Source organism: Heterocephalus glaber, unplaced genomic scaffold (assembly GCF_053883595.1).
Source record: "Heterocephalus glaber isolate CG9 unplaced genomic scaffold, H.glaber_assembly_v1.0 deba00001444, whole genome shotgun sequence".
NCBI classification, from domain to species: domain Eukaryota; kingdom Metazoa; phylum Chordata; class Mammalia; order Rodentia; family Bathyergidae; genus Heterocephalus; species Heterocephalus glaber.
Genome location: NW_028258297.1, coordinates 17,322,254 through 17,344,226, shown reverse-complemented (window position 1 = coordinate 17,344,226; position 21,973 = coordinate 17,322,254). Strand labels below are relative to the sequence as shown.

General features: G+C 34.2%; 2 protein-coding genes and 1 pseudogene across 6 annotated transcripts in view; 2 read left to right on the top strand and 1 right to left on the bottom strand.

Annotated features, from left to right (window-relative positions):
* Positions 1 to 8,626, top strand: part of Slco1a2 (solute carrier organic anion transporter family member 1A2) — a 115,847-nt gene extending 107,221 nt beyond the window's left edge. For all 5 annotated transcript variants that reach the window (XM_087214043.1, XM_087214042.1, XM_013072617.3 and 2 more), the window contains one exon: positions 495 to 8,626. In XM_087214043.1, coding sequence (XP_087070169.1) covers positions 495 to 714 — 220 coding nt within the window. In that variant the 3' untranslated portion in view covers positions 715 to 8,626. The remainder of the gene's footprint in view (positions 1 to 494) is intronic.
* The window catches only part of LOC101698204 (solute carrier organic anion transporter family member 1B3-like), a 143,084-nt gene continuing 123,179 nt past the window's right edge, over positions 2,069 to 21,973 (bottom strand). Inside the window, exon 15 of the mRNA XM_087214040.1 lies at positions 2,069 to 2,204. Within this exon, the coding sequence (XP_087070166.1) occupies positions 2,150 to 2,204 (55 nt within the window). The 3' untranslated portion in view covers positions 2,069 to 2,149. The remainder of the gene's footprint in view (positions 2,205 to 21,973) is intronic.
* LOC110349329 (mitochondrial nicotinamide adenine dinucleotide transporter SLC25A51-like) lies at positions 9,882 to 14,852 on the top strand (annotated as a pseudogene).

The following is a 21,973-nucleotide window of genomic DNA, read 5'->3' as shown; positions in this document are numbered from 1 at the left end:
TCAGAAGAATCTATTAGTGTAACACATCTTATAAATATAAAGTTGGAAAAATCTTAGCTGTTCCTCTATGTAGAATAGTGATTTGCTGATATTTTGTATATTCATGATTAAAACTTTGAGCAAACTCAGAACAAAAAATAAATTCCTTTAAAAATCTCCCAAGAATATATATCATAATTAGTGATGATTCTTTGGAATATTTTTATTAAATAACGGGAGAAAATTGCTGTCATGGTCAGCATTATGTTTAAGATGGAATTTCAATTCAATGCAAAAAATAGTAACAAATAGCTAAGGTAAAGAAAATAAATTTGGACTTTCTGGTGGAACGTTAACATATTTTAACAGGAGTTACTTATAAAATGTTGACAGCCAAGATAATAGTTGCTGTTGTTGTTATGGTAATAAAATATCTATAAAGGTATACAAAATTAGCTTGTACTGACCACATTATCTGTGTAAGATTTAATATGTTTTAATACTGTCTTAAATAGGCACATCTACCTTGGATTGCCTGCAGGAGTACGAGGATTAAGCTTTTTGCCAGCCTTCTTGACCCTAACTCTTTTGAGTAAACGTCATCTACCTGGTGAAAATGATTCTGCGGGAACTGAGCTTGCAGACACAAAGGTCACAGAGAAGGAGAATGAGTGCAAAGACGGACACAAAAATTCCAAGGTCTTGAATGATGAAGAATTGAAAACAAAACTATAATGCCCTATTCTATCAGCCTTCCTAGAGTTGGAGGACACATTGTACAACTTAATTATTTTCAAATCATTAGAGAGACTGCAGGTAACTTTTTCTTTTCTTTAAGAACCTCAAAAACATTTTGTTAAGATAAAAATATTCACTGAAAATATTTCTAAAATGTCACAACATCACTTGATTTTCCTAGGAGACCCATGACAAATGACTAAATGGGACTTTAGAGTTAGCTTTATTTTTATCTTAAAATAGCAATTTGTCTTTTAACTCACCAAAGAAAGGGTATGTTTTCCACATCACTTTTTGCAAATACTTCTAAATGATTTCTATTCTGGAAGTCCACTTAATCTTACTGTGTTTTGATACTGGGATTTTTCAGAACCTGAAATATCATCCTGCTTATATGAAGACTGAAATATTCTATCCAAATTTATCACTTCCGTGTAAACAAGTCCTACATTTCTTATTCTACTTAGGAATTGTTCTTACATTCTTATTCATTCTAGGCATGATTCTGAAAATAGATTATTCATTAATATTTTTTGTTTTAAATTCTCAACTTTATTACTCATGTCATATATTTGCTCATTTTCTTCAGAGGACTGACAAATGTAACCAAGTTATTAAAATATTGTATCAAAGATGGTTGGGTTTTTAGAAACTCAAATTTCTTAAGTAAATTTTTTCTTAAAGACAAATATCTGAATCAAAGGATAAAAGGACAATGTGATAATGACTTTAAATGCAATCTTTAGTGTTAGACATTGTCAAAGGACCACTTTCCCAGAATCAGACAGCTTTTTAGACCAATGTACATGCTAGCCATTGTGCCTTAAGTTAAAACACAAACACTAACTTCCGAAAATCATCCTAGAGAATGAAACTTTTAAAAAGTATCTTCTGTTATGAAACTAAGACTAATAAAACTCAAGATACACTTTAAAAACTAAATTTACTTGTATTATCATTTTATATCTTATGGGTACAAAGGAAAAGATTGTAGAGATACAAGAAGACTTAGAGACCATATAGAAGTGCTATGGTTCAAAACAAAAGAATGTAAGATATGTTTCTGTTTGTGTGCTCCCATTCTTCCCTCTGAAATGAAAGCCAGTATATTAAAATCCCTAATAGTGAAGAGAATATATGAAAGAATGGTAGGAGAAGTGGTAGTTAATATACTACAGATTTTTATGTGTTCTATACTGAGATAGCACTGAAGACCCTGGGAAGGTATAATCCCCAAAGCACTTACAAATAACTTGGAATATCAGTGGGAGAGTCTGGGCTGTAGGCTCTAGGACTATGAGTTAGTAGCTGGACAGTGTGCTAGTCAGCTTTCCATTTCTGTAGCAAACACCTGAGATACATATCCTTAAAAAGTGGAAAATTTTATTTTGACTTACAAATTTAGTAAAAAATTTAGTAAGTCAATTTTGACTTACCACCTTTTTGGAGGTTTCAGTCCATGGCCACTTGATCTTATGGGTCTGGGCCTGTAACAAGGAATAGGAGAAGAAAGCTGCACAATTCACTTCAGATGTGAATGAGAGAGAGAGAGAGAACACAACCACAAGGACCTCCTTTCCTCCTGCTAGGTCTCACCTCGTAAAGAAACAAGGATCAAGCATTTAACACATGGACATTTGAGGGTCATTTAAGGTCCAAACTATGGCCAACAGAAGCAAGCTATTTAAAACTTGTACATTCTACAAATATTTTTCAGGCCAGTAAGATTTCCTAAATGATTGGGTATGTTCTATTTTTAAAAAAAGATTACAAAGAGACTGGAACAGATCTTGGGATTTAAATATACTTAAATTTCAGGCTTGTGAAATTTGAGACTTCATGCCTGGCTGTATTGAAAAATAACAAAATTCCAGGCAGGAAGGGGTAGTATTGAAACATGAAAGAGGATCAAAGATCATTGGGAAAGACCTGTAGTTGGCATGACTGTAGCAGGGAAGTATACTATTACTGTCTGATGATGTGCAATATAGGCTTCTTTAGGGGTTCAAGAGGGTGGAGAGAAGAGTCTGGAAACCAAAATGAAGAGCAAGGTCTTACCCTACACCCAGAGATTCATGAGAACATGTGAACAGCCACTACATGAGGGAGTTTTGAGCAAACGTGATTTTGCTTAGTGTGCAATGGTGAAGAAAATGCTCATTTGTGAGTTTGAAGATATACAAGGTTTTGGTAATGGCAGTCTGTGAATTGTAGAGGACACAGTGAATGAATGTGGGAAAACTTCAGGAGCTGGAGTCTGGAAGAAAAACTAAACAACAAGATGGAAAAGGAAATTAGGTGTATGAATATTAGGAGAAGGAGAATGAAGAATCGCCATTTTGACTACATTCGTTCTGCTTCTCAAGAACAGTGATATCTTAATTTTCTGATGCCCTGGTTGGTCTCTTTTTTCAGAGTACTGTAGTTTTGGTTGTAGAGGGCTTTTGCTTCCTTGATTAGGTTACTTTGTTGATACTTAACTTTTATTTGTGGTATTGTGAATAGTATTTTTCCTCAGTAAGTTCATTATTGGTATATCAGAATGCTATTGATTTTTCATGATGATTTTGTATCCTGCTACATTGATGAATTTTGTTATTAATTCCAGGAGTCTTTTGGTGGAATTTTTGGATCTTCTATGTAGAAGATTATATCAACTGCAAATAATGATAATTTTAGTTCTTCCTTTCCTATAAATATACATTGTATTTCTTTTTATTGCCTAATTACTTTTTCTAATATTTCAGAAGTGTGATAATGGATATCTTTGTCTTGATCGTGATTTTAGAGGGAAATTTTTCAGGTTTTTCTGAATTAATATGATGTTGGCAATAGATTAGTCATAAATGGTTGTATTAAATTGAGATAGTTTTTCAATACCTATTTTCTTTGTTTTTTTTATAATGAATGAATATTAGATTTTGTCATAGGCTTTTTCTGCATTTATTGAGATGATTATGTGATTTTTTCCCCTTGCTTCTGCTTATATGGTGTATTGGATTTACTGACTTGCTTATATATTGAACCATCCTTGCATACATAAAATGAAGCCTACTTGATCATAACATATGATCTGTACTGATTTTTTGCATTCTGTTTGCCCTGTATCTTGTTGAAGATTTTAGCATCTATTTTCATTAAAGACACTGGCCAATATATAATTCTCTTTTTGATTGGATCTTTGTCTGGTTTTTGGAATCAAGGTAAGGCTAGCATCCAGGAATAACTTAAGGAGTACTCTTTCCCTTTCAATTTCATTAAAGAGCTTGAGGAGTATAGGTGTTAGATGTTCCCTGAAGTTCTTGTAGAATTCAGCAGTGAATTCATCCAGACATGGGTTTTTTTTAAGTGGTAGGTTATTACTGCTTCAATTTTATTGCCTGTTACTGGATTATTCAGGGATTTTATATATTCTTGGTTCAGTTTTGGGAATTCACACATATCATCTGAGAATCTATCCATTCCTTCTGAATTCTTCAATTTATCGGCACATAGATTTGCAAAGTACTATAGTCAAAATGGTCATACTTCCAAAAGTGATACACAGATTTAATAAGATCTGAACATACCAACAGCATTCTTCACAGAACTGGAGAAAATAATCCTAAAATTTATATGGAGCCACAAGAGATCCAGAATAGCAAAAGAAATGCTGAGTAACTAGAGCAGAGGAGGAGGCATCACAATCTTGAATCTGAAGTTATAATATGATGCTATAGATAAAAACAATATGGTATTAACACAAAAATACATGTGATGATCAATGAAACACAATAGAAGATTCAGAAACAACCCCAAGCACATTAAAGTATTTGATCTTTGACAAAGGAGGGCAAAGATAGCCCCCTTAATAAATGGTGCTGGGAAAACTGGCTAGCCACGCGTGGAAGATTGAATCTAGACCCATATCTCTCACCATGTACTAAACTAAAATCAAAGTGAATCAAAGATCTAAATGTTAAAACAGACACACTTTATCTGCTGGAAGATAAAATAAATAGAACTCCTGAAGTTACAGACATAGACAAGGACTTTCTGAACAGAACCCCAGTTGCACAACAAACACAGTATCAAGAACCATCAAATGAGATAACACCAAATGTAAACGTTTTCTTCAAAAAGTGAAGAAAAAAACCCAAGCCTGGAAAAAAATTGCCAGCCATTCCTCAGAAAAGGACTATATCTAGAATATATAAAAGCTAGAAAACTTAGAACCCCCAAAACGAAAGACCCACTCAAAAACTGGGCAACTGAAATGAAAGGACACTTCTTGGAAGAAGTACAAATAGACAATAAATACATGAAGAAATGTTCAACATCACATGACCATTGGAGAAATGTAAATTAAAACAGCACTGAGATTTCACCTTACACAAAAAAGAATGTCTATCATCAAGAAATCATATAATAAAAATGCTGGTGAGGCGGTGGAGGAAAAGGAACTTTTCTACATTATTGGTTGGAATATAAACTACTCAAACCACTATGGAAATCTATGGAGATTTCTCAAAAAACTAAAACTGAATATTCCATTTGACCCTGCTATTTCCCTTCTAGATATATTCTCAAAAGTTAAGGGCATCATATTACAGCAATATGTGCATATCTTGTTTAAAGCAGCACAATTCATAAGTTAAATCTTCATAGCAGCCTATATGTCCATTAATAGATCAATGGATAAAGAAAATGTGTTTTTATATACAATGGATTACTACTCTGCCATAAAGAAAGACAAAATGGAGTCATTTCTAGAAAAATTGATCCATCTTGAGACCTTAATATTAAGTGAAATAAATCAGACACATGAGCTTAAATATTACATGGTTTCTCTTATCTGAGAAACACAAAATATAAATAAAGAGCAAAAGAAGCGACAGATAATAGGAAGTACGGAGATAGCTGTTTCCCAAATGGTAAGAGGATCACTAGATGGTGGGAGGAGGAAGGAGGGGAGGAGAAAGGGATGAAAAAAGAATTAAGATGTATTATGGAAAATGATTTTTTTTTTTTTGGTACCAAAGATCGAACTCGGGTCCTTACGCTTGCAAGGCAGGTGGCGGAACCACTGAAGGATTGTGTTTTTGTTTTTGTTTTTGGTACCGGGGATCAAACTTGGGACCTTGCACTTGCAAGGCAAGCCCTGGAACCACTGAGCCAAATCCCTGGCAAGATGTGCTATGTACATGTACCAACTCCACAGAAGGAATATAGTCATTACCTAAGGCAAACATGTACTAATAAAAAATAAACACAAAATAAAAATTCAACATATGGATTTATTAAATGTCTAATATGTGCAATAAATATCTAAACACAGAGAATAAAATAAAGGCATTGCAAAAGCATATTCTATCTGTATGTTGGAAAAATATTGTTCAGTTTTGAAAAGATAAAGTTATATTTAATAGGATTAATTTGAATTTATAAAAGTAAAGTGATGTTGGCACCCTGACATGTAATAAACTGAATAGAGTGGAAAAGAAAATAGAAAATAATAAGAGCCAAGAGAGATTATGTAAAGTGCAAATTTCCAATGAATGTCAATATATTGTATAACTAAAATGTACCAATAAAATTAATTAAAAAATAAAATATCTTTGTAAAAAAATGCTACACAACAAATATTATGTACTTAAAAATTTAATAGCTGCATAGAAAAAATAAAAAGGGATAATTTAATTTTAGCAATATTTTCATCAATATGTTAAATTGTCACTATTTCAAAAATAATGTAAAACTGTTAATAAGATACTTGTTATAATATGTTCTTTGTGTGTCATACTAAGTCTTTGAAATCCAGTGTTTATTGACACTTAAAGCACATCTCAATGTGTAGCTAGTGGATACCATATTAGATAGTAGAATTTCAGAATATTATTATCTTTCAGGTCCACTAGACTCAAGGTGCAGAAAGTTCTAGCAAAGGAATTTTGGTATCTTCAAAACTTATATAACTTCCCAGTCCAAAGATATATTGTCTTTCTATTCTCTTTAAAATTGTTTATTTTATTATTGGAAAATCCATTTGAGTTTGTGTTCTATGGAAGTGAAAGAGTTGTTCCTGCTGGATTCTCTACTATACTGAATGTAATAGTATGAGTTTTATACCATTATGTCACTATAAAGCATGCTGTGCATCTCCTAACAAGACTGCCATTCATTTTTTTCAATAAATCCTGTGCAGGGGTATTAGGGTCTGTGAACTGACAATAGATTTACTGCCTAGAAAATTATTCTTTATTGATTTATATTACATACATATGACTGCAAATCTATAATCAGAGAGAAAATGCTAAAGTTAGTGTCATGCTTATTTGGACAGGAAATTCCAAGTAGGAGAATTTGCTTAGCATCCCTAAGTGACATCTACATATTATTCAATTATGAATTCCAGGAACCCATAAAGCAAGTGAAAACAGGATAATTAATTTTTAAAATGTGTCCTTTACATAAACAAGAATTTTAAATGTCAACCTAGCATTTTTTTTCCCTAGGTGAAACTGGGCACCTCAACTTGATTTTTTCCTACAGCTTCTGCATTCTATCTGGCTTGTTCTCTATATTTTGAAAATGTAAAGCATTTTAAATGAGTAAAATTTTTTACGTAGAAATTGCCATAAATTGATTACTCTGCTTAAGGAAGGTTTCTAAAAATGGTGTTGACATGATTTACTAATAGCTATGAGCTACTTCAGAAAGTTCTCTAAAATCAAGGAAAGTGCCCACTCTTTGTGAATTTTCTTTTGTAACATGTTCAAATCAAGAACCTACTGTACAGTGTTATGGGCAAAGGGCAATGAAATTTGTGGAACTGCTATATACCTATACTCTGAGTCTGTGAATTGACTTTGGGGATCATAACTCCCTTGAAATTATATACAGAATATGCAAATGTTTAAATGTGACCCCCCCCCGAGAAGAGGGTCTATATATTGTATTTTTGAATTTATTCATGATTGTCAAAAATATCTTAGGTATATATTGTACATACATTGCTGAGTCCATAGCACCAAGCACAGTGCTTAGTAAGGAGCAAGTTTCAGTAAATATTGGATAAATGCTTGCTGTCAGCATGTCAAGTGAATTTCTTTGAATACTCCAGTTTGTTAAAAGGAGCATGTTTTACTTTGCCTAGTTTCCTATAATGCCCACCAAACATACCATACTTCACTCAACTGTGTGTATGAATATGTGTGTATGAATATATAAATATATATGTGTGTATTGTGAAAAAAAAGAAAGGAGGACAAGAACTTGGAATTCTAGGTACCTGACATGACTAGGCAAAAAGGACATCATACTAGTTTTGAGAGACTCGAGGCAAATACTGTTGCTCTAATTGTGAGTGTAAAAAGTAGGAGAGGCAGCGCTTCAGTTCCTTTTTGACCTCCTGTCTTGAGGCAAAGTGGAGAAGCAGAAGCTTACATGAGCACCCAATGTCCCTTCCTGAGCCCTATGGAGGGACCTGAGATGATCGAAGGAAGCTGAGTGCTACTCAGTACAGTTCACCTACTTCAACTCCCTCATAGGCTCAGAGAGGGATGGTTTTGACTCTGTCTTGGACTCACTCTTAATCCTGCATAGAGGAGATGGAATTTCACTCTGAGAGCATAGTGTTCTCATTGACACATCTCGGTGGGAGGAAGCAGTCCAGGGAAAGTGAGTGTTGGGGTGCTTGGGGATCTCATGTGACCTCTGTTGCTGGCATCCATGAGGCCTAGAGGACCAGTTCTTATCCTGAACCCCAGCACCATCCTGGGAGCATAGAGATGATGGCTCAGCCAACAGACCTGAATGAGAGAAGCAAGGGAACACACAGTGGTCTGGGGATTTAGCTCAGTGGTTCTGCCACCTGCCCCAAAAGCACAAGGACCTGAGTTCGATCCCTGGTACCAAAAAAAAAAAAGAAGAGAGAGAGAGAACACACAGTGAGAAATCTAGTCTGATTAAATATTTTATTTAATATTTCAGAAAGCCTAAAGTTAATAGAATTACAAATAGTGCTTAATATTTTATTTTTAATTCTAAATGTTTCTGTCACATGAATGGAAAAATTTGAATTTAAAAAGCATAAAAGTTGGCAAAAGAAATGTAAAAGAAAAGAGCTTGAATAACCATCATTCCTCATATTTTATACCATGGTGTTGAAATGTGTCTTAAATTTGATTAATTAAAATGTAATGGTATATACAATTTAGCATTTTGGAGCTCACTACCAGAGAAACCCAAAACAGAACTACTCAACAATGGTTGTCTCTCTTGCATTGGATTAATCACGAGGAAGATTAAAGAAACAAGGAATTTCTTTCAGTTTAGTTTCCTTTATTTGATTTTTTTCACCCTTTTGAATTATAACATGATTAAAATAACATTTCATAAAGACTTAGGGTTTGAACCTCAGCCCTCCAAAGAAAAGACCGAAAGAGAAAAGAAGTTGCACATATGCCAATAATAATCAAACAAATTTTAAAATTATTATGTTTAAAGAAGAGGAAGAATTGAAACACAAATTATGTTTGTGGATAACTTGTTTTCTAATTTGTGTGCATTGGTGGCATGTACGTGAGGGAGATGGAAACCACATTGTAGATTGTAGAATCGATGTTAGTGCCATTTCACTAGGTGAATAAATATTCAAGGAAAACAGAGAAAAACAAAAGCACTCAGTAATTTCAAACCCTATGGAATATCATTATGTCACTAAGTTATCAGTGTTTTTGACACAATCTTCTAATGTAGCTCTTGGTGGGAAATGATGAAGAGAAATGAAAACATCCATTCATCATTAAAGGAATAATAGAAACAAAAAAATCTCCTTTAGACAGCCATTTTATTGCACACTTGTAATCCCAGCACTTTGTGAGACTGTGCAGGAAAATCACAAGTTCAAGTTCAGCCTGGGCAACTTAGAGACTTAGTGAGACCCATCTCAAATTTTTTTAAATGCAGAAAAGGGCTAGGGTTGTAGCTCAGCACACACACACACACACACACACACACACACAATCTCCTTTGCTCTGGGCTCTACAGTAGTTATAATTTAAGCTAATGAGATATTAGCAGAGGCTTGCCAAATTAGAAGGGATTTATTTCTGAAATAAAAAGACAAAGGTTTCTGAGAAAGCATTTACCCTTTTTCCTTATTCCTTCCTGATTCTGTGTAGATGTTAGCACTTGAAGAGCACCAGCCATTTTGCAACCAGTGGGCAACCATTACAGGGATGTAAGTCAACAGGAAGGATGGGGAAGCTGCTAGACAGGTGAAGGATGGCCACATGAGGCAGCTCCAAACACCTGCACCAACAAGGACAGCACTAAGTTTTGTGATATTTTAGGCCCATAAAATTTGACAAGAGAGTCCATATAAAGAAAAAAATTCAAAGAAAGGCAGACTTGTAAAAACATTATGATGATGCCTCATCCAGGTCTACTGTTGTGTGACTTCTGGCTTTTTCCTAATGTCAAAATGGCAAAGTAAGGTAGATATTTTGAATCATTTAAGGACATTCAGGCAGAGTGACAGCACAACTCAAGACACTCATTCATGAAAGAGGACACAAGAACTCTTTTAGAAAGTGGCAAGAATGATGGGATATGTTTGAAGTGAGAGGGAATATTTTGAGGAGATTTAATGGCAATATGTATTTTATTAAAATACATTTTAAAAACAAACATTCAACATATTGTTCTATTACACTATGTATTAATGGGATAATATATACCTAAGACTAAACACATATTTTCAATTACATTTTACTGTTAGTTCAATCTTGTCTATGACTAGACTAATAACTACTATTATGCAATATTGGGGCCTTGAAACTTAAATGGATTTCATAAGTTCTCCTGTCCTAGGATGAATATAATTGAGTTTATTTTTATTAATTGTATATTTAAAATGTTTTTTAGTTTGTTAAATTACATAGGAAGTGGAGGGAATTTTGGAGTGATTTTAAAATTTAAGCTTCATAAATCTAATTTTTAAATTCATTACTCAAAAATTTCTAGATCCAATAAACAACAATGTGAGCATATTATTTTATGTCTTTGAATACTGTATTTTAATTTTTTTCTTTTCTTTAATATTTTTTCTTTTCTCTTAATTTTTCTTAATGCTATATAGCCCAGTTATCTACAAGGATGATTCATATAGGATAATTAAAATTCATACAGGACAATTAAATCATACAGGATGATTAAATAAAGAGCCCAAGTAGGGTTTCAGCTACTATTAACTTTTTTCAATAAAACGTTCAGGAATTTGTCAAAAATAAATACTGAAACTCACTCACCAGCCATCCTCTGGGCAGGCAGCTTGGAGTATGAGGCTGGTACCTATAGCCATGGGAAATCCAGTTATCAAAATTGACTCCATTACAGAGAACCTAACAGATCAGTAACAATGGAAGAAATTGGGAAAGTTACCAAAAATCTGTCATCCTCCATTATACCAAGCTTAGTTGTTGTCACAGGTTAAAAACATCTTTCATAAAGAAGAAAGATCTTAACCAATAATGCAGATTCAGAAGCTCATGAAAAGAGGTCACTGATCCTAACATCTTTAAAGCAAAATCTGTCACTTCACATTACCAATGTTGGTGAAAGGAAGCACTGCTTTTGTAGTTGCTTTGCATCTTCTAGAATGCAACAATTTCATCAATTTTCAATTTAGAAGCTTCTCTTTAAGCACCATCTTTATGGAACCAAAACTTGGGGTACACTACTTCAGTTGAGGAGCAATACATTTTGAAACTTGTATGATGAAATCCTTCCTCCATTAATGCAGGAAACTACCTTGGCATTTATATTTGGTCTGTAGTAGGACTTATCTTGCTTTCTCAATAAATATGTCAGTACTCTGGAATTTGCAACTCTAGGCATGATGGCAAAACTTGCAGGGTCACCAGAAGCCATTTCATTCCATCAGAAAGCATTCAGACATTGTGTCAAGACCACAAACTTCTAGACAAATTCACTAACATTTATCAGGCACTCAGGGTACTAATATGCTATGGAATTACAGAATATTATCAAAGCTCAGTGCTCATTCTTTCCATAATTAATTCAGCAATATTCTTTTGGTGTTTTTTAATTTTTTGTTTTTGGTTCGTTTAGGGGGGTGTTTGTTTTTGGAGGGTGTTTGTTTGTTTGTTTTTGGCCTTAGATATTCCATTTTGGACCATGTGCTTAATGCAACAACTCATACTGCTCATTTGGTCAATGGCTTTTTCTATGGAGGTTTGAGGTGCTGAGATGAGCTTTTTGGTTTTTCCAATTAATGTTGTAAAAACTCACAGATTGGTGGGTATTTCAGTCAATCCCCAAAGTTTTCAAAACTGTCTAATTTGGGAAAGAAAACTGATGAATCTTTTCAGTGGTGTCTATCTGAATTACCATAGTTCACTCATCTCTTGAGGTATAATCAATGAGACTTATGAGTTCTTCTTAAAGGTTAGATGAAAAAAGCCACTAGTGATGTGCCATTTATCAAATAAATAGATTTAAGAAAAATGCTTCTACTTGGCCCAAGTTCTAGTTGGTGACATTGAGTTGAGGCTTCAGTGGATTATGAGCAAATCTGTTTCCCTTAAGCATCAATGGAAATAGAATAAAGGTTTCAGCAGGAAAATTCAAAGTTTTCTTTGGTTGTTCTCTTTGTTCCTACCATTACTCAAGAGGTTTAGGCCAATTGCCTGATAAATAGCTGCCTATCTGATGGCTTTTGATAGGGTAATTATAAAAGGACAGTTGGATACCCATACAATCATAATCAGATACTTAAATACTTCCTTCTCACAGATAAATCAACAACAACAAAAAACCAACAAAGAAATATAAGAGTTTCAGCTACATTATAGATTAATGGATTTAACAGATGTATGCAGAATGTTTTATCCAACAACAGCAGAATATTTCTCCAAAATAGGCCATTTTTAGATCATACATCAAGTCTTAATATACACAAAAGAACTGAAATAATCTCATGCATTCTATCCGATAGCAAAGTAATAAAATGAGAAATTAAGAAGAAAAGAAACTATAGAAAGCACACAAACCCATTGAGATTGAATAATTCACTCTTAAATGACCAATGGGTCACTGAAGAAATCAACTGAGAAACTTTAAAATTCCTAGAAACAAATTATGGTAGAAATATAGCATATCAGAATTTGTGGGACACAAAGAAATCAGATCAAAGTTAGTTCTAAGAGGGAATTATATATTTATGAGGTCCTATTTAGAGACACAACAAATCCAAATAAATAATTTAATGATGCATCTCAAGGCCCTGGAAAAACAAGAAAAAAAAACCTCCCCAAGCCAGTAGAAGGAATGAAATAAGATCAGAGCAGAAATTAATGAAATTGAAACTAAAAGAAAAAACAGTACAAAGGATCAGTGAATCAAACAGTTGGCTCTTTGAAAAGAAAATCAAGATTGATAAACCCTTAGCCAAACTTATCAAAAGAAAAAGAGGGAAGGCTGAAATAAAAAATAAGGATGAAAAATTGAAAAATCACAACAAATATCACATATCTATAGGATTATTAGAAATTGATTTGAAAACTTATACTCCAATAACTTTAAGAATCATGAAGAAATGAAGGAATCCCTAGATACATTCATGCAGTCTCTAGGAATTTGATTCATGCACACTAAAAAAGGCTCAATCAACTCAGAAAATCTCAGGACCTGATGAATTTACTACTGAAGTTTGTCAGACCTTTAGAGAAGAACTAACACTAATGCTTCTCAACCTTTTCCATGAAATAGAAAGGGACAGAACACTTTCAAACTCATACTATGAAGCCAGCATGATCCTGATCTTCTAAACCAATAAAGACTCAATAAAAATAACAAAAAATTACAAGCCTATATCTTTTATGAACACAGATGTAAAAATCTTCAATAAGATTATTCCAAACAGAGATCAAGAACTCATTTAAAAGATCATACACCATGATTACATCTCAGAGAACTCTACCAGGAGAAACTTAGATTTGATAAACAAATTGGGCAATGTAGCAGGATACAAACTCAGCACACAATAATCAATAGTGTTCCTCAACACCAATAATGAACCCACTAAGAAAGAAATGAGGAAAATAATTTTATTCACCATAGCTTCAAAAAATAAATATATACACACATACCTATAAATTAACCTAACCATTGAAGCAAAGAACCTCTATAATGAAGACAACAAAACTTTGAAAAAAGAAAATAAGACATTAGATAAATGGAAAGATATCTCCTGTTATTGAATCTAAACAACTAATAACATGGAAATGGCTATAATATCAAAAACAATATATAGATTTAATACAATTCCTATTAAAGTATCATCAATATTCTTCACAGAACCATAAAAAATTATCCTCAAATTCATATGGAAGCACAAAAGATCAAAAGTAGCCAAAGTAATCCTGTAGCAAAAAAAAGTAAAGCTAAAGGCATCGTGAATACTGGATATCAAGTTATGTTACAAAGCTATGATAATAAAAATGTATGGGTTACTCACACAAAAACAGATATGTAGACCAGTGGACTAGAACAGACAACACAGAAAAACCCTGTGAAATACCTACAATGAGGCCAAAAACGTATGTTAGAGAAAAGATAGGCTCTCTTGAAAATGTTGCTCAGAAACTGGATGTCCTCTTGCATAAGACTGAAACTAGATCCCTATCTCTCACCATGTACTAAAATCAAAGCAAAATGGTTCAAAAATCTGTATAAAAACAGAAACTTTGAAACTCCAGAAAGATAATGTAGGAGTACAAGTGGCCATTAAGTATATGCAAAAAATATTTAAAATATTTATCCATCAGAGAATACAAATACAATTGGAATGGAGGGTCTCAATACTGAAATAGAATTCACACATATATACACATACATATTTTATTTGTTTGGGATGATATTTAGGATAACTTAAATTCTGGGCCTAATTGTTTTTAAGAATTCAAGATAAACTAGTAGATATATAAGCTTCTTAGTTAACATTTTCCTTTTTTCTTTTAAATTTTTTCCTTGAAATGCTAAACTCAATGGCTATATCTTAAATTGTGCAAAATACTGGTATTAAAGAATGCTGAAATTTTTTATGTGACTTAAAGGTTAATCAGAGTATCTGAAAGGAATTGTTTTTATAAAAACATTAAAATTATATTTTATTATAAGTAAATTTTTATTTTATTAGGATATTATGTTTCCTTTTGCAAAGTAACAAAAGTGTAGGTAATTTTGGCATTTCTAAACCATAAAGGAAGTTAATAAATGTACCCAAGAATGTACTAGAGTTGGAATTAATCTCTTAGCTGGTCTCTTTATTGGACATTGTACAACATGTCAGACAACTAAAGCATCAGAGGTGCTGTTGTACCAACAGGCTTGCTTTTCCAATCTGTACTTTCATTCTTCCAGAATGTTTGCTCCTAGAACTGGTGCCTGAGCAGTTTGAGGGACAATCCTTGGAAGTAGCAGTGTGATAATAGCTTTCAAAGGGACAAAGTTGTATTAGCATCATTTGACCTGCCATGGATATGAGTCTAAAGTGCTTTCCTGGTCTTTCTTCTAGATTTACTTCCTCCCTAAAAAATGGAGATTTCATTTATCCTTAATCTAATGTAAATTACCATGGGCTGTGCCACAAGTGCCCATTATGGTCTATAATTCTTAATATTCATTCTGGATCTAAAAGAAAGGGTCTTTTAAGTGTTCCCCAAGAAAGCTTTATACACCTCCGAAAGTGCCCTGAAATTTGTCTTTTAAAAAATTCTCTGCCCTTTTTATTGGGGGGGGCTATAATATTCTTACATGTATTATTCTGTGATTAAATCTTCAGCTTACTATAAGTGATACCTAAATTCTAAGGAGCCAATTCTTTTTGTTCCAGTATGACCTTAGGAAAAGTAGGGAAACAAACATTTTAAATTTTTAATATAATTTGGTTTATTTATTTATTTTAGGACACAAACTTTTATTTGTCTATTTTGTTGGAGTGAGATTTTAAAAGAGTAAAGTAGAAGAGACCTTTCAAAATGGAAGATTAATTTTAAACTTAAAATATGTTCCTCTTATTGGTAATACTCTTTGCATAATTGAATAGATGAACTTCTTTCAAAAGTAAAAAGAATAGATCAATTAGGTAAAAATTCACAAGAAATAGCAGAATTGAACCAATCCTTTGAAAAAGTGGACTTAGTAGATAACTGCCAAGTGTTCCACCCCACAACATCAGAATACACATTCTTCACACATGCACATGGGATGATCTCCAGAATAGACCACACCCTAGCTCATATAACATGCTTAAGTAAATACAAAGCAATTGAAATTTCCAGTGCATATTATCAGACCATAGTGCAAAGAAACTGGAAATCAATGGGAAAAGAAAACATAAAAACTACATAAAAACATAGAAATTAAATAACTTCCTCCTCAGCAAGCAATGGATCATAGAAGAATTAGACAGGCTTGACAATTAAACAATAATACCAATACAACATACTGGAACTTATAGGACACAATGAAAGCAGTCATATGAGGAAAATTTATTGTAGTGAATTCCCACATTTAGAATGAACTAAAAATAAATAAATGTAGTGTTGAACACTAACCTTGTAGAAAAAGAGGAAGTGAAGCCTCATATAAGGGAGGAAACTATAAAGACTAGAGCATAAATTAACGCAAATGATATAATAAAACAATACAATGAATCAAAGAGTTAGTTCTTTGAAAGATTAAATAAAATTGGCCAATCCTTAGCCAATCTTATCAAAAAAATTAAGAAAGACTCAAATCCGTGCAATTAGAAATGAAAAGGGGGAAATCACAACAGATCCTGAAGAAATCCAGAAGATCATCAATACCTACTTCATGAACCTGTATTCTAATAAGATGGAAAACACAGGATAAATGGACAGATTGCTAGATACATAGACATTACCAAAGTTGAATCAAGAAGATATAAAAATGCTAAAAAAAAAAGTCAGTCATTGAAATTGAAGATGTAAATAAAAACCTACCAACAAAGAAAAGCCCTGGTTCTGATAGATTCACTGCTGAATTCTACAAGAAATTTGGAGAGGATCTAATGCCGCTACTCCTCGAACTTTTAATTAAATTGAAAGGGAAGTAATACTGCCAAGCACTTTTCTCGAAACAAGCATTACCCTGATATCAAAACCATAGAAGGATCCAACCAAAAAAGAGAACTATGCAAAAATCCCCAATAAGATACTAGCAAACAGAATGCAACAAATCATCAAGAAGATTGTACACCATGACCAGGTAGGATTTATACCAGGGTTGCAGGGATGGTTCAATATACACAGATCAATAAATGTAATATACCATATTAACAGAATCAAGGACAAAAAGTACATGATCAACTCAATAGGTGCAGAAAAAGCATTTGACAAAATCCAACACTTATTCATGATTTAAAATTAAAGCCTACAGAAAAGTGGAATAGATGGTTTTCATCTCCATTGGATAAAAGCCATCTGTGACAAACCAACAATCAGCATCATATAAATAGTCAAAAATGGAAAGTTTTCACTTTAACCTCAGGAACAAGACAAGGATGTCCATTATCACCATTCCTGTTTGATATAGTTCTGGAAACATTACACAGAGAAATTAGACAGCAGAAAGAAGTAGAAGGAATAAGGATAGAAAAGGAATAAGTTAAATTCGGTGATGTAGCTGGATACAAAGTCAACACTCAAAAATCAATAGCAGGGCATGCCCACCAACAGCCAGCTTAGCCGCAGGGTCAGAGCAGTCGCGGGCTGACTGCGCAGGGCTCTGTCCTGCTCACTCAGCCCACTTGCGACCAGGAGATGGTGAGGACCCCCCCCCCCGCCAGCATACCCACCAGCAGCCACCTTAGCCACGCCCCGCCCCCCCCACTTACGGCCTCTTGGTTGTGCAGCTACTTGGTTCCACACTACAAAGGCACAAGGGGACATAAAGGCCATTGTCCTGAGCTGCAGAAGTGAACAACAGAGAGAGGGCCTCTCTCAGGCTCCCTGAAGAAAACAGAAGCCCACTGGAAAAACTGAAGAGAATCTCTGCAATAAAGGCACACCAGACCACCGTGCTTGTTAAGTTGGAGGGATCACTACCTCCCATCAGAACCTGGACTATCTTCAAGGGAAGGGCACCTGGAACCTGCAGTAGAACCTTACAGAGTTCAACCCTGAAGGAGGACAGGGAGCTCAGCTTGTGACTTGTAGCCCGAAATCTGCCTGAATCTCACAGGTCTGTGACTGGCTTACTGAGACTCATTGACTTATAACTGCACACTGCTGGCCACATTGTCTATTGTGACAGCAGAGACATACTCTGAAGGAGGCCTTTCATTTTTATCTTTTATTTGTTATTTTCAAAATAAGCACTATTTTTTTGCTCTTTTTGGGGGGGGGGTACAGGGGATTGAACTCCAGTCCTTGCACTTGCACAGCAGGTGGTAAAACCACTGAGCTAAATCCCCGGCTCTTTTACTCTTATTTTTAATGTTTTTCTTCTTTTCTACTCTTTTAAAATTTTTATTTTTCTCCTTTTTCTTTCTTTTCTCTTTTCTTTCTCTCTCTCTCTCTGCCTCACTCCCTTGCTGTCCCACATTGTTCTTTATCTCACCTTTGTGTTCCTGTTCAGGCCCTAATTCATATTTCTTCTTTATTTTTCTTTTCTTTTCTTTCCTTCTCTTGCCTGTGCCCTTTGGCCTCACTGCTAACCTTCCCCTATCCTTCTACCTACATAATCCTCCCCCACTAACTCCTTCTAACTCCCCATCCCAAAGGGTAAAGTTCCTATATGGAAGAGGTTATTCACTATAAATATATGTTGGGTTAGTCTTTGATTTTGATTTAATTCACACAGTTAAAGGAGATAGATTAATAACTACCACAAATTGTCATTTTCTAAGAGGTACTTGATGCTATTGTGTTGCTGATTGTATCACTTGGGCTAAGGTCTTGTGATTGATTGATCTAATCAGTTGTCCTTCCTGGTATAATGAAAATGAGATAGCCTCAGAGCCATTAGAGACTCAAACTCTAAAGACCAGCTATACCTGGAAGACACCTCTGAGAAGCTATCATTCCATAAGGGTTCTAAATACATCAACAAAGATACTTACAATAAGCAACTTCAAAGTATCAACCCCAGAACTAAACCAAGGACAGTACCAAAAACAAAAATGAGAAGGCATTTAAGCAAGGCACAAATTCAGACTTCCACCCCACAAAAGGAAAATTCTGGGGGAAACGAGGTGGAAAAGTCTGATAATCAACCACCTGGACACCCTGGAATGATAGCACAGGAAGTAACAGGTGAATGAGGTTCTAGAAAAATTCAAAGCAGAAATAATCTCCCAGATAACTACAGAGATGATGAGCAGAATGAAAGTCATGATTAGAGGCTCTACAACAGAAACAGATAAAAAAAAAAGATGAGTTCAGAAACATGCTGTAAGCCACGAATGCCCAGAATAAGAAAGAAATGGAAACCATGATTGTTCAACATAAGAAAGAAATGGAATCCATGAAACAGATTTAAACAGATATTCAGCAGATTAAAAACTCCATTGAAAGCATGGACAGCAGACTAAGGGAATCTGAAGATAGAATATCAGCTATAGATGACAGGATTGTGGTGAAGGACCATGAAAACAGATTCTTAAAAATAGTAAGGGACCACGAGAAATCAATCCCCAGCTGTTAGATGATGCAAAGAAGAATAACATAAGATGGATAAGAGTCCAGGAAAAAACAGGAGAAAGTACAATTGACATAAAAAAACTGTTCACAGAAGTAATAGTAGAAAACTTCCCAGACAGAGGAGGAGAATGGAACATACAGATAAGTGAGCCATAAAGAACTCGAACTAGCCTTGATCAAAAAAAAAAAAAAATCTACACCTAGACATGTAATAGTCAAGATCCCAGAAACCCAACAGAAGAACAAAATCCTACAGGCAGTTAGAGAAAAGAAACAAATCACCTACAAAGCAAAGCTCATCAGAATCATGGCAGACTTCTCAACACAAACCCTCAAATCAAGGATAGCCTGGAGTATAGTATTTCAAGCCCTAAAAGAAAATAACTTCCAACCTAGACAGTTGCATTCTGCAAAATTGTCTTTCAAAATTGATGTCAAATTAGATACTTCCAAGACAAAGAACATCTGAGAAATTTCTTGACCACCAAACCAGCACTCCAAACAATTATAAGCAATACCTAGAAAGATACAATAAAGGTCACAACTCCATGAGGCCCAACCGAGGGAAGCCACCAGGCAAGGTAAGAAACTAAAAGGAAAGGGAGGGAAATAAGAAATAAAAGAGTCAACAAAAGTAAAATATCATAACAAGGATAAGTCAATATCTAAACATTATACCCATCAATGTCTTTTTTTTTGCTTAAATTCTTTTATTGGTACATTTTAGATATACAATACATTCACATTCATCATTGGGTGCTTGCACCTGTACACGATGTATCCTAGTTCTTAATTTTTCCCCATTACCCATGTCCCCCTCACCCCTCCACCCTTCCCTATTTACATACTTCGTTTCCTATTTTTTTTTTCTTTTCTCATAATTTTTCCTTCTCATTCTTCCCTTTCCCCATCTCTGCCCACCACCCTTACCCCTTTGGACCTTTTCCTATTTTAAATTATCAATTGTTAGTTATTAATCCTTTTAATCCTTATTTACACTCTAAGTTTCTCATACTAGAGAAATTACTTGGTATTTACACATGTGTGTCTTATTTATTTCACACAAGAGTATGGCCTCAATATGCATCAATTTAGCTATAAATGACTCTAGTTTCTCATTCTTTATGGCTGAGTAGTACTCCATTTTGTAAAAATCCACATCTTCTTTATCCAGTTTCCAGTTGATGGGCACTTGGGCTGTTTCCAAGCTTTAGCTATTACAAACTGTGCCGCTATAAACAGGGGTACACATATATCTCTGTGCTATGATTCTTTTAATTCTTTTGTATACCCATCAATGTTAATGGCCTCAGTTCACCAATCAAAAGAAATAGACTGACAGAATGGGTTAAGAAGCAAAATCCAACAATATGCTGTATACAAGAAACACACCTAACTCAAAAAGAAATTCATAGACTGAAAGTAAAAGGATGGAAAACAGTTCTACACACCACGGGAACCCAGAAAAAAGCAGGGGTAGCGATCTTATTTGCAGACAAAGTAGATTTCAAACCAACACTAATTAAGAAAGACAAGGATGGTCACTACATCCTTGTGAAAGGAACAATCCAAGAGGAAGAAATAACAATCGTAAATATATATGCACCAAATATGAATGCCCCCAACTATACAAAACAAATATTAATGGACATGAAAAACCAAATGAGCACTAATACAATTGTACTGTGGGAATTCAATAACCCACTATCACAAATAGACAGATCATCTAGACAAAAAATTAACATCAAAATTCCAGAACTGAACCAAGCTATTGAACAAATGGACTTAATAGATGTTTACAGAGTGTTCCACCCCACAAAATCAGAATACACATTCTTTTTGGCTGCACACGGGTCATTCTCCAAAATAGTCCACATGCTAGCTCATAGGTCATGTCTATGTAAATGTAAAAGAATTGAAGTTATGCCCTGTATATTATCAGACCATAGTGCAATAAAATTGGAGATCAATAACATAACAAACTGCAAAACTGCCACGAACACATGGAAACTGAATAACATCCTCCTGAACAACCAATGGGTCACAGAGAAAATAAAGAAGAAATTAGACAGTTTCTACAAGTAAATGATAATGCCAGTACAACATACAGGAATCTATGGACACAATGAAAGAAGTTCTACTAGGGAAATTCATAGCAGTGAATGCCCATATTAGGAAAACAGGGAGAACTCAAATAAACAACCTAATGCAGAACTTTAAGCTCCTAGTAAAAGAAGAGCAAAGCAAACCCAAAGCTCGTACAAGAGAGGCAATTATAAAGATCAGAGCAGAAATCTATGCAATGGAGACTAAGAGAATAACACAAAAAAATCAATAATCAAAGAGTTGGTTTTTCAAAAGAATAAATAAAATCGATAAACCTTTAGCCAACATCATCAAAAAAAGGAAAGAAAAGGCTCAAATCCATGCAATTAAGAATGAAAAAGGTGAAGTCTTTACAACAGACCCAGCAGAAGTCCAGAGGATCATTAATACTACTTTGAGAACCTGTACTCTAATAAAAT